This window comes from Phalacrocorax carbo, chromosome 7 (genome assembly GCF_963921805.1).
Source record: "Phalacrocorax carbo chromosome 7, bPhaCar2.1, whole genome shotgun sequence".
Classification (NCBI taxonomy): domain Eukaryota; kingdom Metazoa; phylum Chordata; class Aves; order Suliformes; family Phalacrocoracidae; genus Phalacrocorax; species Phalacrocorax carbo.
In genome coordinates, this window is record NC_087519.1 from 15,357,592 (window position 1) to 15,380,665 (window position 23,074).

The window sequence follows — 23,074 nt, forward strand, 5'->3', positions numbered from 1 at the left end:
TAAAGTATCCCACTTCAAGGATTAAGGACATCAAATACTACACTAAAACAGGCCATGCAAAAAACACATTTCCCAAGCTAAAATATTAACTCGTATAGTCACACATAAACATACTAATTAACATTCTGTGAAGGTCTCCCTTCACTATGTCCAAGGATTACATTGTAGCATCTTAGTGATTTCACCCCATCGACACGTTTTCCAGCCAACTTACCATATGCTTTTCAGATGTTACAATTTACAGGGGAAATACTAATATTGTACATCTAAAACACTTACCATCTATTACCTTATCAGCAAATTTTGATTTATAACAAAATTTTAATTCCATGAAAATATGAAGGAATTACATGTTCTTATTACTAGAGTTCAGTTATTTTTATCTCACTAAAATACACCAGTTTTCTAAATATCTAAACATAAATCAAGAGATAAAAAAACCCATGTACGATGCCTGTTTATTTCACACACTCCCCATTGCCCCTTTTCATATTTTCAGATAAGATTCTTTTCTGAACTACACAATACACATGTAGGTGGTAAGGTTGAAGAAGTTTTCCAGTGCTTGATATAGCACATATTCAAGTCTGGAATAGAACTACAAATTACTATTTTTCAGGATAACTAGCACTGACAAGAAAGTAAATACTATTTTAAATGCCTTTAAAAGGCTTCTCTGATCACATCATTGTAGATAAACTGCTGACAGTTTAAAAAACAGAGTATTTATCTCTGTACTGATTACACACTGAGTAAATACCACCACGATATGCAAAATACCTACACTTCAACAATATCTTCTATCACAACAATCCTGAGTTTTAGGTAAAAACAGTCAAAAGTGTGATTTATTGAGCATCTCAATCAGCCTGATTACATGTCAGATTTGAATTTCAGTAGGTCAGGAGGATGGCAGGTCCAACTTCAGACTGGATGCTATCACCACTACTATTTTCCAAACAGCGGTTAAGTCCTACATCAGTGTTAGCTTTACCAGGCTTAGGTGTCAACTGCAATGTAATCCTGGGGAAGGTGACTTAAAAAGGAGATAAAACAAACACTATATGCATTCATAATAAACTGAAAAATTTTCCCAATGACAAGACTGAAAGCAAGTCTGGACTGCAATGGACTGATGAAAAGATAATACATCCTGCGTCACCTTGTAACCATTAAGATAGATCTTTACCTCCTTTTATCACTTCGAAAGAATAACAAACAAAATAAGGAAAGCCCAGAGCCAACATCATTTATTCCTTGAATTATTACGGAAAAGTTATCCAGAAAGAAAGTGTAACTGTCTAAAGAGCACATTGTATCCTCAAACAATATGCCTTATTCTCCATCCTGCTGACAAGGTTTTCTCAAACTACACAATTGTAAGTACTGCCCAAACCCATATCCATCTTATTTTATATATATATATATAAAAAAATCATTCAAACCATAACTGACTCATTAAAATGTATTTTTCTTCAACTGTAAGCACAGTTCTGAATTATATCAGGTGAGGCAATAAGGAACTGTTAACTGCTGAAGAGATATAAATAGAAAATAAAAGCATCTTAAGAGTCTTCTTCCATAGCCACATCCTCTTGTAGCCTCTGCGCCATTTTGTCCTCCAGCTGTTTCAGTGTGCCTTCAAAGCAAAGAAAAAATTAAACGCAAGATATGTCTCTAAAACCAAATAACTGTTCTTCGTTGAATAATATATGTGCTCATTCTTTGTTAAACAGCCTAAATATACTGCTTAAAGAGTTGTTTAGGAGTAAACCCATCAAGTTTACAAGTATTTCTTGCTAACCTCCATCACCACCTAAAACTACTGAAGAGCTGTTCTAACAGAAAAAGGCTGATGCTGTTTTTATTCAAACTCCACAATGCAGTCAAATATGTGTGTTCATCTAGTATGACAAACTTTGATATAGTTGGCAATACCTAGCAGAACGTTGCAAAGGACTATAAAAATGCACTACTTTAACAGAACGATGGCCTTCACACATTAGTTTTTATATAGATTTAAGCCATCCTGAATACTGTGTTAGATGGGAACAGTGTTAACTCTCAATAATACTACAAAAAACAGAAAAAAACCACAAGGCTGACATTTGATTCTGCTCTCTTTAAGGCCCAGCAGTAATTGCAAAACACTGCTGCTGTTTGACAAACAGATATACTACACCCTATTGTGCATCATTCATTTAACATAAGCAAAGCCAAACAAAAGAAATAAACACTCAGGTTTTATTCTTCTGAATTCAGATCTTTTTCTTCCCTCAAAAAACAAGGGACAGATTAAACCGAAGTTTAAATATATCCTGACTAGACTATAGTTAGTGCGAACTGGAAGAAAAAAAACACAGAACAGACTTCTACTTAACATCTAATATGTCACACCTACATCCGTGGAGACAAAATCACTGGTAATTTTTGTAAAACAATAACTAATGGAAATGCTTTTAACTACTCTCCATTACCCTAATCCATTAACTGTATTTTAAAAAATAGAAGTGGATTGTAAAAATTATTTATAAACATCTAACACCAGCTAGTACTTGCAATAGTTTAGAACCAGAAAATTGTTTAGGAGATACAGGTTTCTCCAACTGAAAAACTCACTTCACTAACTAAGAATATACATTATTATATCTGAACTAGGCATAGATTTTAGTGAAAATTTGTAAAATTACCATGATATTTTAATAAAATGTTAGGCTTACACTGAAGGAACAGTATTTTCATGTAAGTTTTTTTATATGCGGTGAACTACAAAAAAACCTACTCTCACAATTAGCTAACAATTTCAAAAAGCAGAGTTTAACTACTTTATTTTATATCAATCAGTGGTATAGTCTGTGGAGTTCAAATAATCAATTCAAAGGGAAGACTTAGATAAATGTATTAGTTAACAAACATGCAGTTCATAGAGCACCAGGTATTGAGTACAGTTTAAAATACTCAAATAAGAAAAAGAAAGAATGAATGAATGCAGGACTAGGTAAGTAAAAAGGTATGTTTGATTCAGAACAAAAATACTATTTGTATTTGGTGGCAAGAGCTATTCTCCATATTCAACAGTCAAATTAATTGTAAGAAAAATGCACAGGATTATTGATCTGTAGAATTAGTCATACCAAAAAAACCCACAATACTCATCACAAAATTGTGTATACAAGTTAACCTAAGCAAGCAAGGTAAAGCAAGTTCTCACCTGCATGTGGAGCACGAAGAAGGTGGATATTCTGTTTGACTTCTTTGATGTCTTCCGCCTTCTGCAACTCTTTGCTCTTCTTTAATCTGAGGAGGGGGAAAATTACATTTGCTTTCAAAGAGGAGACTTTTTTTTTGTTTTAACACATGACACATCTTTAGCTACATATATGTAAACTGTAAATAACTATGCTTATGCAGAAATACAGGTAAAAAGTATTTGAAAACCAATTCAAGCATATACTGGATACAAAACCAGAATAAAAAAGCCAGCACTGTATCAACTCTTCTAAGAAATTTGTTTAAATGTAAGACTCCATATTACAAACCAGGAAATACAACTATTATCACCAAGTGTCCAGAAGTTACATTTCACTGGACAGCCAGTAAAGTGTTTGGTAGTGCAGTAGCGCCCAATTGAACTATTTTACCCCATCACTTGGATGACTGAGTACGTACAAAGCAAATAACCATTTAAAACTTTTGATCATCATTTCTCTGGAAAGACTGTCTAACACAGATTTACAAGAGCTACCATAATACAAATACTTCTCACCTGTTTATAATAAATCTAGCTTGGCGTTTTTGCTTTATTTCCTCCACTCTCTTCATTGCATCAACTGAAACAAAGCAAAAGTTGTTTTATATGGGCTAACATACCTACAGTTGAAAACACATGCTATTTTGCAGAGCAGCACTACCAGTATTCCGTAATACCCCTGTATCATAGGCAACTCTTATACTATATAGAGGAAGTTATGCATTCTTCAAAGAGCAGGATAGGGGAATATTCTCTGTACTAACTATGATGAACTGTATTTTAAAACTTATTTATTCTTCCACTTTTGTGCCTACACACACCTTCTACAACTACCCACCACTACAAAAGACTCTTACTCTACTTGAAATCAGATGTAAGTTACCTCCTTCTCTTTTGTGGCGTTCATTCATGGCATAAGTAACTCTTCCATTTTATAGCAATTGATTTATTGAACAAACTGAAGCAGAACGAGGGAACAAAGAAACAACTGCATCAGTATAAAAGGCTTAGACTGGGATTCTCTTAAAAAGCTGGAGAACCACTAAGGTTTTTTGAAAATAATAATACAAAATAGAGGAAACTGCACCTCATTTTCTAATCAGTTGCTGAAAAAAAATCAAATCAAGTGAAATGCTACACCTCTTCACAACTCAAACTTCCTCCACACCTAAGAATTTGGTCATGATTCCAGTAATTTCAAACACAATCACTACAAAGTGTCAATAGTTTATGAAGTCTTCTGAAAATATGTTCATGTAGAGTAAAAGTTCAATCCCCATAGCTCATATTTTGTTTTTTTCTAAAATGACTCACCAGTCTTGTTCCACAACTCTCTCTGGTATTTCACTGGTTCATTTCTACGTTTTTCAAACTCAAATGAATTATCCTATATTAAGAAAAAGTAAACAGAGATTATATACAAAAGCATATTTAGATCAATATATTCTAACTATAGCATTCACTCATACAACAATATTGTATGTGGTATTTTTTTCCCTTTCAGAATCTCAGATCCTACCCTTTAGAAAATAGAGTGGAGTGTTTAACCTCAAAGTGTCAGAAGCCACAGTGGTTTGTCTGAAGAGAACTATTTACCAAAACATCTCCCTCAGCCATTTTATTTTAGCAAGACAAAAAGTAACAGAGAACACCACTGTGCAGTAGGAAATAGACTAGCCTAGACAGGCGGAAGGCAAAACTGAAAACATGGGGAGTCAAAAGCATTTCATGCAGGTCAAATAAATTCTACTCAATAGCCTGTAATTTTGGAAAGGTTACTACAAAAAAGGCAAACAAACACACACAACAAAGCCCCCAACTACACCCCAAACAAACAAAAAACCACACACTATTTCATTTTAAGAATACCAAAGCAATATAAAATAATTTGAAATTGTGAAATATTTCAATTGATGACATTGTGGTGTTTGGGGCAGCTGTGGGGTTTCTTTTTGCTGTTTTGTTTGGGGTTTTTTTCCCCCTCCAAGAGTTTAAGATGGAAAAACAGCTTCCTTTTTTTTTTTTTTTTTTGCCAGGCATACTTAGCTTTTCCTTGCCCAAAGGTTCTTTTTTGTAGTGGTAAAGCAGAGTTATTAGACCAGCTGCTAATCTTGACTTGAGCTAAAGACAGCGCCAATGAGAGAAAAACTACACAGAATAGCAACAAATGGCACATACACACACTCACAAGCCACACTCCACTGGCAGACAAATGTTAGTTTTCACCATGGGATAGCATCATGTAAAATATCCAAAATACAAGCTGTAGAGCACACCACACGCTAACATCTACAGGCCATTCTTATTCTCAAAAGGGTTTTTTTTAAATTACCTAAAATTCGTTTTTAGACAAGCGTGACACAGTACCATGTCAATTCACTGCAGTTTATCCTAAATTGTGTCAGCTTTTACATATTTATAATATACATCGCTTTGTATCATGAGAACACACCACAAAGTCAAAAGAAGTCTTATAAGAGTACAGATATTCAAAGGGCCATGGTCTTCTAACGTACATGCGCAGAGGTCAACTACAGCAAAAAGAGCATTCCTAAAAAGGAATTTTAAATTCTTTTCAAAAGGTAATTCAACTTAGCCAGAAAAAACCTGAAAGCAAGAAATACAATTAAAGAGGATGCTAATTAATCATGGCTTCTCAGAGTCACATTAAAAAAAAAAAAAAAAAAATCACGCTCTTCCCCTTGGAAGGTCCACAGAAGGCAGCAAATCACTATGTCAAAATACTTAATAAAGTATTCTGTCAAAAAACAGGTAATTAAGTCACAGTAAATCTTGACTTATTTAAGGACTCTCCCACCAAATATGAGTGTTTATTATTTTTACCGCTGAAGTAACTTTGTTTTGAAATGATTTTTAAGATTTCATATGCTGTTTTTGAAACATTCCTATCTATGCAAAAACTTATGTATTGTATGCTTTAAGGGGACTTCAAAAGGTAATCTTATCTGTCTACACAGAGAGACTTCCTGCAGTACCCAGTAACCCAGATCACTTGATTGTACAGAAACACAACTACCAAATGTATATGTACAGAGAGTAGGAGATTTAAAGATGGAACCAAAATGCCCTGGGCTTGAGAACCACAATGTGTTACTGACACAGACACCATACATGCTAGCTTCCACACTGACACTGAAACAGGAAGTTCCAAGCTCTACTCAAGCTAAATGAATAGTTCACTCTCAAGAAAACTCTCACATCCTCTTCCACAAACCCTCTTTTCTCCACTTGCTCCACTCCTTTTGTTCATCTCATTAAATGATAATGCATCAAGCTAGCTAAGCTAACCTGTTTGCAGCTGAAGAAGCCAGATTTCTGCCCTTTCAGTGAGCTAACGTAAAGTGTGAACCAGTTCAGCTTCTTACCACTGTCAATTCTTTGCCAGCTGCTTTCCGGAATGCTTTGGTCCATCTCATCTTTCTGGGATTTCGCTTCTTTTTAAAGTTTCTGTGGCATTTTGATTTGCAGAATCTAAATATCTTAAAGAAGAAAGGAAAGATGGGGAAGCTTACAGTCAAATCATATTATTCATGCCACACTGCAAGTCTGATATCAAACATTGAAGTTTCTCTAACAATACCGCTCATTGGAAATTACATTTATCTTTCAAATTTCAATATTTTTAGTTCAAATATAGCTATTAACAAAAAGAAGTTCAAGCACTATTCTTGTTTTTCATTCTAGTCATTTTCACAGCTGTCAGGGACATGCACAAATACTTACAATTAAGTTGACTCTAAATAAAATATACTGGAGTTGTGGGAATTATCATCTGCAAAAACAACTATAAAAACAAACCTGTACTATGAATAAACGATTTCCTTTACCTGTCAGCACTTTTCAGATACAGTCCCATGCTGACAACAACAGAAAATCCTCACACCTCACACTTTTGAATGCAATACACATACACACATATCACAAAAAAAGTCTGCCTTCTGGAATGTAGCTTTAAGCCTTAAAGATCGCCCTGCAGTAGGAGTTCTAATTAAGTCCTGGACTGAATTTACTGAAAGCTGTTAAAGTATATGCCAAAACATTCTTACTGACCTTCCCCTCCTCCCCGCTCCATTTTCTCTACAGAATGCTACACTCATTTTAGGCGCTAGCCACAGAAGCACCTTATAGTCATTCAGGTGATGTTTTCAGGCCCATTAAAGATGCATAGAATAAACTTCACTATCCATACCTGAAATTTCCCTTTTATTACTATTGAAACTATGTAGGTAATGCCCAAGATGAAAAACAATCCTCCATCTTAAACTGTACCAAATCCAACAGACATTTTCCAGTCAAAAAGAGTACACAGCAAGATGGATGTAAGATTGGGGGGGGAAGATATGAACCACATAATCATATCCATATTTACAGTTCTTAATCTCCCCTAAAATTGTAAAAATTGTACTTCACTTTGAGCTATCTACTCTATGTACTTCACTTTGATGCTGTCTAGCATCCAGAGCAGAGCTGAAATTTTACTTAGGAATACTCAAAATGACATGTTTTATTAATGAGTTTTTGAAAACCCTGTTTTTCTTCAGCTGTGCTCTTCTTCCCATCTAATAGCCACTTCTAAAGCAAACTAATAGAAAATATGAATAGAAATAGAAAGTATTAAAAAAAAAACAAACCCAAACACACACCTTGTGGCTATTTTCTACTAAATGGGACTGTGTCAATCCACATCTACCTCTAAATTCCCAAAAGCTGTGACTCAGATGAGCAATACAGTTGAGCCAGTATCTGTCTGGACATCTGCGCATGAGAAAAAAGTTATTTTCATAAGCTTCATTTTACACTGGGGTCTCCAACGCCCTATAGGAGCAATAAGGAGCACAGCAGAGGCCATGAAACTATACATGGTGTTTTATATACAGAATTCTCACCATAAAGTAAAGCCCAAAGCGCTATGCACATCCTGTTATGACAGCCTCAACTGCGTAAGTCACACCAGATATCGAGTGAGTTACAACTTCGAGTGCCATAAGAGAGACACAAACCACTAGCTTTAGTGCACATTCTCTGTCATCTGGATTGTCCAAAGCTTCAGAACCACCGGCTATTAATCTGAAGCCTCCACTTCTCCAAAATCAGAAAATAAACGGATAAAGATTTTTTTGTATTGCTCTGCAAAGTACATATCTTCTTAGTAAAAACTGAAAACAAGTAATTCAGCCCCCACTCTTCTGACAACCACAAAAGCTGCTGAATTGCAGCACCGCTCCACGTGACGGCTCACGAATCGCACGTGAACCCGGGCGGCGGGTGATGCCACCTAGCACCACCGAACCATCGCCAGCACGGAGGGTGCTGCCGGGGGCAGAGACTGGGTGGGGCACCGGCACGGAGAGGGAAACGCTGCCTGCCGTCCCCGGGACTCTCCGCATGGCGGGTGAGGCTCGGCAGAGGCGCAAGCAGCCGCACCCCGCGCCAGGAGAGGGGCACCCGGAGCGCCTGGAGCGGACACGGCGGGGGGGGGGAGGGCCCCCCACCCCCGGCCCAGGCCCCGCCGGGCAGCCTGCGAGGCGGAGGGGGCCCTGCCCCGGGAGACACCGCTGACAGGCAGCAGGCGCGCCCTCCCCGCGGCGGGCGGTACCTTGCAGTCGTTGCGCACGAACATGACGCCGTGGCCCGGGTAGATGGGCCCCGAGCAGAAGTAGCACTTCTCGATCCGCATCGCCGGGCCGGGCCCTACCGCACCGCTCCGTTCCGCGCGCAGGCCCCGCCGGAAGGGCGCACGCAGCTGACCGGAGGCGGCGGGGCGCCACCCCCGAGAGTGGACACAGCGTCCCCTGACGGCCCCGGGCCGTCACAGCGCCGCCTGCGGGAGCACGCGCATGCGCAGACGCTGCCCGCCCCCCACAAGCCCCGGAGTGCGGGAACGGCACTTGGTCCGCGGTGTTTTACCGTTAAACCACGCAGCCGCTGCTCGTCAGGAGCTTTAACAGCCCCGATGGTACCTCAAACGTGTGTGTGTATATATATGTATTATTCTTGGATGAAATGGAAATAGCATAGGAGTTAAGAAAGGGTCACAGGAGTAGAAACTAGCACCTGAAAAATTTAATAAGGTAGTAAATAATGCTTAGGCCAAATAAGAGGGTATTAGCAATGCATGCCTCACAAAAGGCTACCTCCTCAAAAGAATACAAATCAGTAGAACTTCAAGGACTGACGGGAGACAACCTGCTGTGGAGATAAGGATCGGACAATTGCTAAAGCACTCCCACACACTCCTCTTGAGCATGCACAGTGAATTAAAATCAGAGCGTAGCTTAAAAATTAAGTGGAAAAGATACCAATGGAAGATGAGGATGCTTAGTCAGGTCAATGATTATGTATTAGATAGGTGTGGTGTGGTAACTGTCATGCATAAACGTCAAAACAAACTCTGGTGGGTGTGCTTCATTTGTAGAAATATTCCACTTTGTTTTATTCTGCGCAGGGTGCAATGTCTCCTCTCTAAACATACTTCATTTGGTTCAGGAGTTATTTTAAATTACAGGTAACACCGACACAGGCACCTGGCTGGGAACAAGCAAGTGCTCACTCTGGGTTTCCAGCCAAGCCAGACGACAGGAGTTACTGGGGGTGACAGAGCGACAGCCGGCCATGATGCGGGCAGTGACAACCGCAAACTGTGTCCTCAGCAGGCACAGGCACAACCCACCACAGAGCCACCAGAATATGAAATACAAGGAGGACCGTGAGACTTATATGTCTTAGCAAGATCTCTTAATAAAACAGATCAGTCATATATAAAATGTGGTAGAGATCATTGCTCCAAAGATGAGAAATGGCCACAAGGCCACCACACGAACAACGCTGAGACTATGCTGATCTCCAGAGGTCCCTTCCAACCCCTATCATTCTGTGATTCTGTGATAGTTTGTGTGGAAGTTCTCATTACTGTGCTTTCTTTGAAAGCTCCATTCATTGGCTGATTGGAGCCAATTCTAAATCCACTTCTAAAGCCAATTTCTAAACCATTACACTAAGGTTACTGGGGGGAAAAGGGTGAGAAAAGTATCTACCAAAGCAGCAATATTCACTCACCAGATATACACATCAGCCACATGCATGCCAACCACAATCCATTACATCAAGAGTGTGGTCCGTCCTTTGATTTCACCAGGGAGAATCCTGTTGAAAGCTGAGAGTTACTTGTCCTAATTAAAGTATTAAAAAACCAACCAAACAAAACACCCCTCATACACAGAAACAAAGTTGGGATTAACTATGAAACAATACTGCATCTTGAAAGCAAGCTAACTTTTCTCTTTCCCAGTGACTCTCTGTAGGAGATGAATTTGCAAGTAACTTAGCACTGTTTGACATGTCCTTGGGCTGAAGCAGCGCAGCAGTAAAAAACAGAGACAGGAGTGTGGGAATGTCAAGAAAGAATTAAGTAAGCTAAAACAAATGAGGTAACGCGAATAGAACAGCCTATTAGAATGTAGCATAAGGCGCATGCTTAGAGCTAGAGATAATAGAACAGCCTATTAGAATATAGTATAAGGCGCATGCTTAGAGCTAGCTGACGAATAACAAACTGTGCGCATGATCGCATGGAGAATGTGTCAAGAAAATATATAAGCAGTGAAAAGCTGGCAATAAAGGTCTTCTGTGGACCATCTGTCAGGAGTCCGTGACATTCATCCCTGCAAATGGTGACCCTTGATGTGGGAGAGCAATGCTGAGGAGCAGTGTCCACAGGGACCCCAGCCGGACGAATCAAGCTGACGGTGGGACCACAGCTTTAATCCCGGGACATCACCTTAATATTACAGGTGAGCAGCTGGGGCAGTAACCATGGGAGCTAATCTCTCTGCCAAAGAAGAGGCGATTGTTAAATTACCGATTCAGTTATTGAGCAAACGAGGCATTAAATATGATACTTTTAAAGTAAAGTTATTACTGAAATTCCTGCAACAGCATGGGGCTCCATCAACAGTCTCAGCAGTGTTCGATGTTAAAACCTGGGAAGAAGCAGGGACAATAGTATGGGAGGCCGCCTCCCGGGGGATGAGACTGCCAAGGAGGTGATGACCACCTGGTGGCTCGTGTTGGAAACATTAAAGTCCTGGCAAGCAGAGAAAAGGGTAGAAACCATAGCTGCACAGACAGTGACCGGAGGCATGGACAGGGGTGGTGAGACTCCCTGTAGGGAGTCCCTGCCAGAAAATGATGCAGTAGATTTAGACGCAGACACCCAGCTGTTGCCGTCGCCCCTGTTAAAGCTGACGGCGCTGCCATCCATACCGCCCGTGACAGCTGTTTTACAGCTGCCAGCATCCTTTGATCCTTGGGACCAATGGAAACAACTGCAACGAGATGCAATAAAGGAGGAAGGGGCAGCAGGACTAGTCTTTCCAGTATTGATCAGAGATGGAGGACCCGATGACTGGGGCCCTTTTCAATGGGATCTAATAAAAGAATTAAGAAAAAACAGTAACTACATAGGGGCTTGCAGCTCCATTTTCCCAATCTTTGCTTGAAAATGTGATGACAGGGCAGTTATTGTGTCCCTATGATTTATGCACAATAGCGGCTACGATATTAACCCCAACGCAGAAGTTGTTGCAGGAGCAAAAATGGAGGGAACTTTGTGAACAAGCTGCCCTTCAAAATTTAGAACGATGGCAAGGAGACCCTCTTTTAGGGGCAGGCATATCACAGTTAATGGGCACGGATCCCATAGCAGACCCGTGCCTACAGGCGCAGTTGGATGACAATATACTCCGACAGTCTACCACTCTCGCTCTTCAAGCTATGTTAAAAATTCCGGAAGCCAGAAAGCCATCTCTATCATTTACTCGAGTCCAACAGCAGCCAACCGAACCCTATATGCAGTTTGTGGATCACTTGCAGGATGCATTAGACAAGCAGGTAGACAACAGAGAAGCAAAAGCAGCATTGCTGTTGAAATTAGCGGTAAAAAATGCAAATACCAATCGTAAAAAGATATTACAAACGCTGCCAATCAATGCTAACCTAGTGCAAATGATAGAGGCTTGCAACCATGTAGGCTCTATTGCTCAAACGGAGTCCTTAGCATCAGCCTTTGCAGCAGCTTTAACAATGAAGAGGGACACAAAGAAGCAGTGCTACCACTGTGGAAGCCCAGACCACTTAGTTATTGAGCGCCCTCAACAAAGACGAGGAGGAGCCCATTAGCACACCCGCCATACCATCCACGCTTTGCCAAAGGACACTATTGGGTGAGCCAGTGCAGATCCAAATATGATGCAGATGGACAGCCCCTACCAGCAGGGAAACGGGAGGTGGAGCACAGGGTGAGGTCGTGCAATGACACAAGCTCCCTCGTCACAAGAACCAAAGCAGGGCCCCCCGATGGGAACAGTGTCACATGTGATGGTTGCACAATCTCCAACTCCACCTGGAATACAACCACTCCGCTTACCACCTTGGGCACCCTCCCCGCCAGCACCTGAGGGAGTGCCAGCCTGCATGTCGCCACAGTAGAAGACTCAACTCTCTGGGGCACACGTATACATCGCATTCCATTGAATGTGAAGGGCCCAATTGGGGGAGGCTGCAGTGCACGGTTGCTAGGTCGTTCCAGTACCACCATGACAGGCCTGTTTGTCCTCCCCGGAGTAATTGATGCTGATTATAGCGGCCAAATACAAGCTATGGTCTGGACACTGGCCCGACTGCTGTCAGTTCCAAAAGGAACCCAGATTGTGCAATTAATACTTTTTTGAGCAATAGTACTGACAGCCAGTGAAACAAGCCGCGGCTCTGCTGGGTTTGGATTGACAAGGCAACCACCTGTTTTTTGGACATCAGATATCACGCAACATCGTCCAACCATACATGTAACCCTGTGGAATCCTACCAAGCAGACACAGACGAGCCAATGCACAATGCTAGTAGATACAGGCGCAGATGTTACAGTTATCACGGCCAAAGATTGGCCTTCCACGTGGCCTACAACATCCCAGCTAGCAGATTAGTAGGAGTCGGAGGCCTGTCCAGCACATTTCAAAGTCCTACAATCCTCACGATAAAGACCCAAGAGGGAATGACACGTTCTGTTCGTCCTTACATCACACCGATTCCCATTAGCCTGCTGGGACGTGATGTGATGGGACAGTGCAGATTTACCATCTCCACCCCTGAATATTTTCGGTAGCAGCCATTGAGGCGTGACCACCACTCCACCTCAAATGGACAAGAGAGACCCCCGTATGGGTGGATCAATGGCCGCTCACCCAGGAAAAGGTCGCAGCCCTACAGGAGCTAGTCCAGGACCAGCTTGTGCAAGGACACATAGTACCAACCAACAGTCCATGGAATTCCCCAGTATTTGTAATCAAAAAGAAAAGTGGAAAAAGGAGATTGTTGCATGATTTACGGCAAATAAATGCAGTCATAGAGGATATGGGCTCGTTACAACCCGGCCTACCATCACCTACAATGATTCCATCCAATTGGAATATAATCACTGTCAATCTGAAAGACTGCTTTTTTACCATCCCGTTGCACCCAGACGATGCTCCAAAATTTGCTTTTTCAGGGCCAAATCTTAATAAGGGGGAGCCAATGGATTGGTATCACTGGACTGTACTCCCTCAGGGAATTAAAAACTCCCCAACAATGTGTCAGTCATATGTTGCAAAGGCAATTCACCAATTAGACAATGTTATCCAAAAGTTTACATTTACCATTACATGGATGATCTATTGTTAGCAGGGCCAACTCGTACTGTGCTCAAAGAGGCCCTTCAGGCCTTAAAGCAAGCACTGCAGGATGCAGGACTTCAGATAGCCCCTGAAAAGATACATACAGAATCTCCACGGAGGTATTTAGGATGGAAAATTTTGGAACAAACCATCCAGCCTCAAAACTTGGGAATAACCACCAATATTTGGACCTTAAATGATGTACAGAAACTATTAGGTAATATTAACTGGATTCAAACCCAATGCGGCATTGACAACGCCACTCTTACTCCTGTTTGACCTGGTAAAAGGAGACACCAATATAAACGCACCACAAAGTTGGACACCAGAGGCACAACAAGCACTACAGATAATCAACCACAAACTGTCGAATCAACAATGCCATCGTCACAGTGAAGACATCCCACTCACACTGTTTGTTTGTAACCAAGAAGAGCAGCCTCTTGCTATAATTGGACAGTGGGATCCACAACGTAATGACCCTTTTGTTATTCTAGAATGGGTCTTTTTACCCCACTAACCTACCAAGACCATTGCCACACAAATAGAAATGTTTGTCGACCTTATTAAAAAGGGACAGGAGAGAATAGTAGAGCTTGCAGGGGAAGAACCAACACTTATTGTGTTACCTATCATAAAAACTCATCTGAATTGGAGTATTTAAAATAGCCTTGAACTACACTTAGCCTTAGTGGGTTTTAGCGGAAAGCTAGATACCCATCTTCCCCCACACAAGATGTTTACCTTTTATTATAATGTTAAAATAGAAAATCGACCATTGTTTCAAAGAGCGGCCGTACGGTATTTACTGATGGATCAGGGAAGTCAGGCAAAGCAGTGGTAACATGGGAAGAGAACGGAGTCTGAAAGCATGAAGTCAAGATTCTCCACGGCTCACCACAAATAGCGGAGTTGCACGCAGTCATAATGGCCTTTTGATTCTGGCCTACTGCCCCTCTTTATATAATTTCTGACTCCCAATACGTAGTAGGCGTGGTTCAACAAATAGAAAGAGCTGCTCTTAAACATAACAAAGCAAACCCTGTTTTTAAAATTTAAAGAACTACTTTTTTTAATTGAACAGCGGAAACACCCCTATTGTTTAATTCATATTCAGAGTCACACACAATTACCGGGTTTTCTTACACACGGTAATGCCCGTGCTGACATTTTAACTAATGTAACCCTTGCTGCTCCCATACCAAATGTATTGGAGCAAGCATGACACTCTCACGATTTTTTCCACCAATCAGCAAAGGCTTTAGCGAAACAATTCTGTATCACCATTGCTGACGCCAAGTTAATCGTGCAAACTTGCCCAGACTGTCAGGCCTGTGTATCTACCCCTGCCTTAGTGGTGAACCCTCGAGGTTTACATTCCCTCCACCTGTGGCAAACAGATGTCACTCACATTCCTGAGTTTGGACTACTTAAATATGTTCACGTATCCGTTGATACGTTCTCTCATGCAATATGGGCAATGGCCACCACTGGTGAAACTAGCAGACATGTACAGGCCCATTTCTGAGTTGCTTTTGCTGCACTCAGAATCCCAAGTGAAGTTAAAACTGACAATGGCCCAGCCTATAGCAGTAGCTCACTTAAAACCTTTTTTCACAAATGGGGTATTTGCCACGTTACTGTCATTCCCCACTCCCCTACCAGTCAAGCTATAGTAGAATGAACCCACCACACAGTCAAACAACTGCTCCAAAAACAAAAAGGGGGAGAGAGCCAAGAAACCCCGCAAAAATATTATACGTGATGAACCACTTGTCATTACCATTTCAAAACAATGATACCCCACCTATAGTAAAACATTATAAATCCATGAGCAAAGCCCTAACGTCTATTGAACATTCAGAACAGCCCTTAGTAATGGTAAAAGATCTAAACACGGGCCTGTGGGAAGGCCCTCATCCGTTAATAACTTGGGGGAGAGGGTATGCTTGTGTCTCCGCAGGTTGTGGTCCCAAATGGATTCCGGCAAAAGGAGTGAAACCATGGCTTGTGCCTTCATCACCTTCCTCGCCATCGTCAACCTCTGCCATTCGTGGGTCTCCATCCAACCATGAAGAAATGTGTGGGCTACCCTCGCAAGCTTATCGGGACAGGAGTCGACACGCCTGTCCTCAGCCAGCGCGGATAATCCCTTTACAACATGTCTTGTGGGGACTCATGGTTGACTGGATGGGGAATCACAGGATGGTTCAAGGAAATAACAAAAACGGCTATAGTATTTCTAATAATATTCCTAATTTTACTTTTAATTTTGCCATTCTTTTGTCAGTGCTTGCAGCGATTAATAGAGAGAACAGTAAAAAATGTCTAGCTAATACAAAATAAAAACTGGGGAGATGTAGGAGATGAATTTGCAAGTAACTTAGCACTGTTTGACATGTCCTTGGGCTGAAGCAGCGCAGCAGTAAAAAACAGAGACAGGAGTGTGGGAATGTCAAGAAAGAATTAAGTAAGCTAAAACAAATGAGGTAACGCGAATAGAACAGCCTATTAGAATGTAGCATAAGGCGCATGCTTAGAGCTAGCTGACAAATAACAAACTGTGCGCGTGATCGCGTGGAGAATGTGTCAAGAAAATATATAAGCAGTGAAAAGCTGGCAATAAAGGTCTTCTGTGGACCATCTGTCAGGAGTCCGTGACATTCATCCCTGCAACTCTCTACTTCCCTGAAACATACATTCATATCTTAGCACGGAAATTAAATACAAATTAAAAGATTTAGTGACCAGCTTGTGGTTGAGGCCCTCTGGCTTCTCACTATAAATGTGAAATTTTGTTCTAAGTGTGAAAAATGAATGAAGCTGAAATTGCTCAGTATTAACATAAGGATAGAGACAGTAACCCAAGGAAAGTAAAGGGAATCAGACATAAATTTTAACATCTACAGTTGATTTACTCTAGAATTCAGGCAAATCACTTTCTGCTCCATTTCAAGATTTGTAAGATCCAAGTCTTCTACAGGGGAATTAATTTTTAAAGCAAAATTTGAAGTACTGTCTAAAATCGATGGCTATGCATGCATTGCTCTAAGGAACCTATTACTCCTCCTCTTCCCCCTCCTTCAGAGTTGCCTGTTTATTGTGAAAGGACCTAAATGTTAGGCCCTGTACCTTCCTAAATTGTTTGGAATTGGAGATGATCTCTGTTCTTCAATCTTAGGATGCCATCCCAGCTCAGAGTCTGAAATCTTCCTCACTGTGTAACACACTACCACCACAATCCTGCTCCTCCATTTAAAAGAAATTAACCATCAGAGTATGTTAATGATAAATCCACGTGTTGAATTGCACATACCTTTAGGGCATTTGTTGCTTTCTGGTTTCTAGGACAACAAAAAAAGGCAGTCAACCTGAGGCTATATTAAGAAAGATGGAAGGAAGAAAAAAAAATGCTTTAGCACAGTACAGTCACTAACCTTATCAGCACAGAGCTTGTCTCCAATCTTTTTCAAAACCAGACCTCAGCCATATCCTATTGCAGGAGACACAGGCTAGAGCATATGACTGGTGACTAGTACACACCCTCAGTCTTAAGGAACAATAGCTCTGAACTGACTCACAGAGAGCAAGATAGGACTGTACAGGATATTAGTCGCATGCTGCACGCCAGAGGGAAGGCTCTGTGGCTGTGACAGAAGATGGCTGATAAGAGGAAGTAGTAGAGACACATACACAAAGCAACTTTATGAGGGAAACTATGAAGACACGAAGTTTACATGTAAAGGCAAAACCAAATAATAATCAAGTTTGCTCACGTCTAAGGCTGCTGTGCTTTCGCATATGCAATTGCAATCCTTTTTCAGTTTGATTACTTTGAGTCTCCTGCCCATGTGACTTTTTTTTTCCCCCATGGCTGTATTTATTTCACTGAAGACAGCTTTTTCCAGGCAGAGTACTCTATTGTGAAGTCTTTGGTGGCTTCTACAATTTAAACACTGTGGATTACAGACAGTCACCAACACCTCCAGCAGACAGATGGGATGTGACAGCACAGTGATAATACAATGATTTACAATTGAATTTTCCCCCCCTCCTTTTTTCATATCAAGGCACTGATATTCTCTTCAAGTACAAGTAACTATGTTGTGGATTGGAAGTGCTTACTCCTGATATAAAGACTGGAGGTTGCTGGAGCAAGAATTCAGATTAATTATTAAAAAAATACAAAATGCATACTTCTACTCCATTAAGAGTTACGCACAGACAGAATTAGAGATCCAGCTGAAAAAGAGCCTCACTGGAAGAGGTTTTGCAGCAAACTGAGTGGCTCATTTGTTTGATTTTTGACACAGATTACCAGAACAAGGCTTTTTTCACTAAACATCTCAATACCTTAAACTCATATCAAAGCTCTGGTCTGCAAATATTTACATACTTGTCCAAGTTTCCTAATACAAATAAAAGAACTGTCATATACAGTCATATAAAAGAACTAACAACTGTCAGGCACATCTACTTGTAGAATGAGGTTCATAGAGCACATAATCACGTCAGCTGGAAGACACTTTTGGAGCTCATCTAGGCCAAAGTCCTACTCAAAGCAGGAAAAATTACACCAGGGCCACATCCAGTTGAGCTTTTAGTATCTTCAAGGATGGAGATTCTGTTACATCCCTCAGCTCCTGTTCCAATTTCTGACTACTTGTATGGCGACAATTTTTTCCTAATGTCTAATGAGAATTTTCTATATACCAACTTTTCTCTATTGCCTCTTTCCTGTCCCTGTGCCCTCTGAGAAGGGTCTGGCTCCATCTTCTGTATACCTTCCCATTAGATAGTTCAAGACAGTAGAAAGGTCTGCCTTAGCTTTCTCTTCTCAACACTAAGCAAACCCAGTTCTCTCTCTTCCTACCCCATGTGCTCCAGCCCCCAATACTGGTGGTATCTGCTGGGACTCACCCCAGTGTGTCAGTGTCTTTCTTCTACTGGGGTGTCCAATACAGGACACAGAACTCCAAATGCAGTCTTATAATTACTGACTATAAGGTCAGTATACTGACCTTATATATATATATATATATATATATATAGTATACTGACTATAAAGTCAGCCGGCTGGCTTCATTTTACTAATGCAGGCCCAGGTGCAGTTGGTTGCCTTTGCCACAAGGGCACACTTGTGGCTCCTGGTCAACCTGCTTTTTAACAGAATGCCCATCACCTTTTCTACAGAATGTTTTTTCAGCCAGTACTACGGCACGGGGTTATTCCAACCCAGATGGAATACCCAGTCACACTTGCCCTTGTTAAACTTAACGAGGCTTAGTTCAGCTCATTTCTCTTGCCTGTCAAAGAAGCTCTGAATAGCAGCTATACCCTCCCAGCTATCATAACCTACCTGGTAATCTACACTGCTGTTGATGGAAACAGCTATTCTGAAATATCAAGCTCCTTACCTTTGTAGAAGCAGTAGATTTTACAAAATGTATGGCTTGATTCCCTGTGCTCTCAACATGCTACATGCTCACATTAGCAGCTTTCTGAATGTCTTATGAATATAGAATTGTTGCCTCTATTTTCTTCTATGGGTTTGAGCTCCTTCTGGCATCACCCAGGATGCATCAGCCCCCAATCCAACTGGTTCAGTCAGTGCCAGAGGGTAACATCAAGAAGTACCTAGGCCACAGAAGAGAACTTAGATGCATTTGAACTAAAAAAAACCAAAACCAAACGTAATGCAACGTCCTTCTGCATGGTCCCTAATGCGGAAGGACACAGACTGATATTGAACTGAGATAACAGGAAATATTACAATTCAGCTCAACAAATGCTGACAAGGTTCAAATCAGGAATGTTCAGCTATTTTATATTAATAAGAAAATCCCAAGACAAAGCATCATAGTGGAAATCCTTTCCAGAACTTTGTTCCACTACAGATCAACATTTTTGCCTGACACTGGATGGAAACAACTTTTCTTGAAATAACAGTTTCTAAACACATCAGAATTCTTCTTTGTTTGGTTGAGTTTTTTTTTTAAAACCAGTACTAGACTGATAAGTAAGAATAGTGTAATTCACTGTCAAGAAACATTTACCATGATTTCTTATGAGAGCTAAAAAGGGGACAAAAGTTTTGTCACAGAATAATTCAAACAGATAAATCTTATGGCACATTTCAAAGGCTGACATCAAAGCAATTTTATGTAGGCTCTCTTTACACAGTAAATAGTTACATATAATATGCATGACAAAAATATGACAGTTTCAGTATTTAAGATTCAATCTCCAATCTAAACATAAGCATTCAAAATAAAGTATTTTTACGCCATTTCAGTAGTCACTTAGCTCAGCAGTTGGCTGCAATAATCCTTCAAGTTTTCACAAACTGGATGGAGCTATAAGCACAAAAACCCCCATTAAAGTTAATGCATGGCAAAGTTCCACCGCAACCCTCTGAAAAGCAGAGAATTACATGAAAAGAAATTCAGACACTGAAGTGCATTGAAATGTATTGTGTCCTACAGTAGAGTTTGATACTCTACTAGTCAGAAACATGATGGTAACTTCAAAAGGCACTCTGACTTAAGCTATAGTAACTCTGGTCCACAAGCATTTCAGAATCTTGGTATTGTATAGTAGAAAAAAACCCTATATTTATTCAATATAAATTGCTTTAATCTCTGTCCTAGCCCCAGAGCAGTCAAATTTTATTGCACTTTTAAAATATTCTGTGTAGGCTGTGATAAAAATCTAATATTTACACATTGTGTGTGTTAAAGAACAATGCATTACTTTGTAAAATATTTTAAGAACCAAGTTTTAGCACTTATTCTTGCATTATTAATATAACCAGAGGCTACACCAAATATATATATATTTTTAATTAGGTCCTGTTCTAGAAACATTTTTGGTCCTTCAAAAAATTTGTTATGATGCCAGCTGTGAACATGAATTGCAGCAATGTTCACCTGAAATTGCAGTAGTTAGAACACTTAAATAAATAAATACATAATTCCTAAACAAGCAATAGTTTTGGAGTTTTGTAAATAAACTGCTGTGGAAAGTCTGTAAAAAGACTCAATTTGGCATGTTATGACTTAATTAGCAATAACTTCAGAGAGTTATACAACCTCTGCCAGGGTAGAAAACAGTTTGGTAGGCACATCTTATAAATCAGCCTGGAAAAAAGACCCAAAAAATACTGATTATTCCTTAGGTTGTATTAATAAATAAAAATTATCAAAAAGTAACATGATTCACTGAAACCAAAACTGATATTCATGTGATTCATGAGGGGGGGAAAAGCAACTCTACTCTTTTTTAAATAAAACCTAAAGGAAATTAACAAGCCATAAATGAATATATGATAACCAAGATGTACAAGATACAAAGGTTGGCAGAATAAAATGAGCGTTATAAATTTATAGAAATACTGATCTAGACAGAAAAAAATCATCTTTCATTTTTCAATTCAAATTTGAAGAAACGTTCAGAATCTGTGGTTGGTAAAACAAATTCAGTGCAAAGCACTAGCTCTGATGAAATTTTGCTGACATCTAGGTTGCCCTACATTCCTATTAAAACATGAGTGGTAACATAAACAAAACATAACAATAGATGTACAGTTATGTCATTTACATATAAATATATGTATATGCATGTTCTAGAAATTCAAATTATGAGGAGGCCTCATAGGCTGTGTTGGATATATTTTATATAGTACAGTTGTAGTTTCCATGTTCATGGCATACGCAAAGTGCTCTACGTATGCAGCCCTGTGTTCCTCTGCAGTTTTTTATTCTCTATAGAATAGCTTTCTTTTGGTTTTCTTCACTAAAAACTTTTGGTTTGAGAGAGCAAGGAGAGGCTACTCACAGGCTTTTGTGGAAAACACAGGATATGCTCTTTAAGATTGCTATTGATTGATAAAGTGATTACATGTTTCTGTTCAAAACCAAGAACCATGTTGGTAAGCTTGCTGTTAGTACAGACAAAGAGCTGTCACAATATCTAATGTAAATGCCTAGTCTATGTAGTTCATGGAGCCTTCAAAGGGTAATTGAAACTCTTTCAATTCAGAAGCCTACTCTTTCTCATTGCCCACACAGAGAGATGTTTCTGAATTTGGTAATGAAAATTCCACTCCTTCCCTCCAAAATAGAGAGAGTAATATCCAGTGCTACACCAAATTTAAACCTCTGTCCCATCACTAATAAACTGTATACCTTGCAAGTAAAGGTCAATGTTGTTTGAGAGGAAAAAGACAAAACTTAGTATCAAGAATTAATATAGCTCATTAAATAACTACATAATGTGATTTTTCCATAAGTTAAACAGTTAAGCTGCAACTGTACTATATTCTAGCATATACATTAAACTTAATTGTAACTAGGTTAACAGCCACATTTGCCTTTTTCTTGCTCCTCATTCAGGTGTTCTGTAGAGCTGTGCCCATTGGAGCGCACTACCCCTTCTGGGATCCAGGATTTATCCACACACCGTTCCATGCGCTTCATAATGAGGTCAAGCAGAGTTTCAATGGCTTTGCTTACATTATTCCCATTAGCTGCACTGGTTTCAAAATATGGTATTCTGCAGAAGACAAAACCCACAAACTTACATCACACAGTTTATATTCATAGGAGCAAAAGCAATACATGACTACTGCCACGTACTTAGAAATCACACACTGTTACTGCTACTCCATAGCAGAAAGACACTAAGTAGACAGTGGTCTGAAATACAAAATTAATGAAATGGCTGCAACTGTAAGTAGGGCAGAAGAATAAGCTTTAATCTACATCATGGAGTCCACAATTTTACAGAGGCACTGGTCAGTATGAGTTCCCAAAGTTATGCTCCCAAGGTCTGTTTTTTTCAGTTCTGTTCCCCACAAAAGATGCAATTGCTTTGTATGGCCTCGTGTGCATAAGTGGTCTCCTTACTGATTTCCATCTACGTCAGCTAGGGTGTCATTTCAAGAGGGAAAGCTAGTACAGGCATTCCCCTGCAGGCAAGGCAGTAAAGACTCCTAATGTGGTACTCTAATCACTACAAGTCGTTTGTTCTGTTGACATCTCTCTTACAGACAAAAAAAAACCCAAACCCATAAAATCCCTCTGCTCAGACCACC

At 40.1% G+C, this 23,074-nt stretch overlaps 2 protein-coding genes across 4 annotated transcripts in view; both read right to left on the reverse strand.

Annotated features, from left to right (window-relative positions):
• Positions 1-1,224: 1,224 nt before the first annotated feature.
• On the reverse strand, positions 1,225-9,027 carry RSL24D1 (ribosomal L24 domain containing 1). Its single transcript, XM_064456460.1, has 6 exons — positions 8,868-9,027; positions 6,637-6,750; positions 4,565-4,637; positions 3,767-3,830; positions 3,212-3,297; positions 1,225-1,639 (listed from the first exon to the last, which is right to left on the reverse strand). Exons 1-6 carry the CDS (start codon positions 8,946-8,948, stop codon positions 1,566-1,568), a joined length of 492 nt encoding a protein of 163 aa, XP_064312530.1. The 5' UTR covers positions 8,949-9,027; the 3' UTR covers positions 1,225-1,565.
• The window catches only part of RAB27A (RAB27A, member RAS oncogene family), a 49,103-nt gene continuing 32,707 nt past the window's right edge, over positions 6,679-23,074 (reverse strand). For all 3 annotated transcript variants that reach the window (XM_064456458.1, XM_064456457.1, XM_064456459.1), the window contains 3 exons: positions 19,398-22,533; positions 17,297-17,357; positions 6,679-6,750 (listed from right to left, as the gene is read on the reverse strand). In XM_064456458.1, coding sequence (XP_064312528.1) covers positions 22,335-22,533 — 199 coding nt within the window. In that variant the 3' untranslated portion in view covers positions 6,679-6,750; positions 17,297-17,357; positions 19,398-22,334. The remainder of the gene's footprint in view (positions 6,751-17,296; positions 17,358-19,397; positions 22,534-23,074) is intronic.

Excerpts from the sequence above, each read along its gene's own strand:
- RSL24D1 (XM_064456460.1), bottom strand. The coding sequence starts at position 8,948 with ATGCGGATCGAGAAGTGCTACTTCTGCTCGGGGCCCATCTACCCGGGC. Across the intron at positions 6,751-8,867 it reads TCGTGCGCAACGACTGCAAG|ATATTTAGATTCTGCAAATC; the intron begins GTACCGCCCGCC and ends TTCTTCTTTAAG. Across the intron at positions 3,298-3,766 it reads GCTAGATTTATTATAAACAG|ATTAAAGAAGAGCAAAGAGT; the intron begins GTGAGAAGTATT and ends CCCCCTCCTCAG.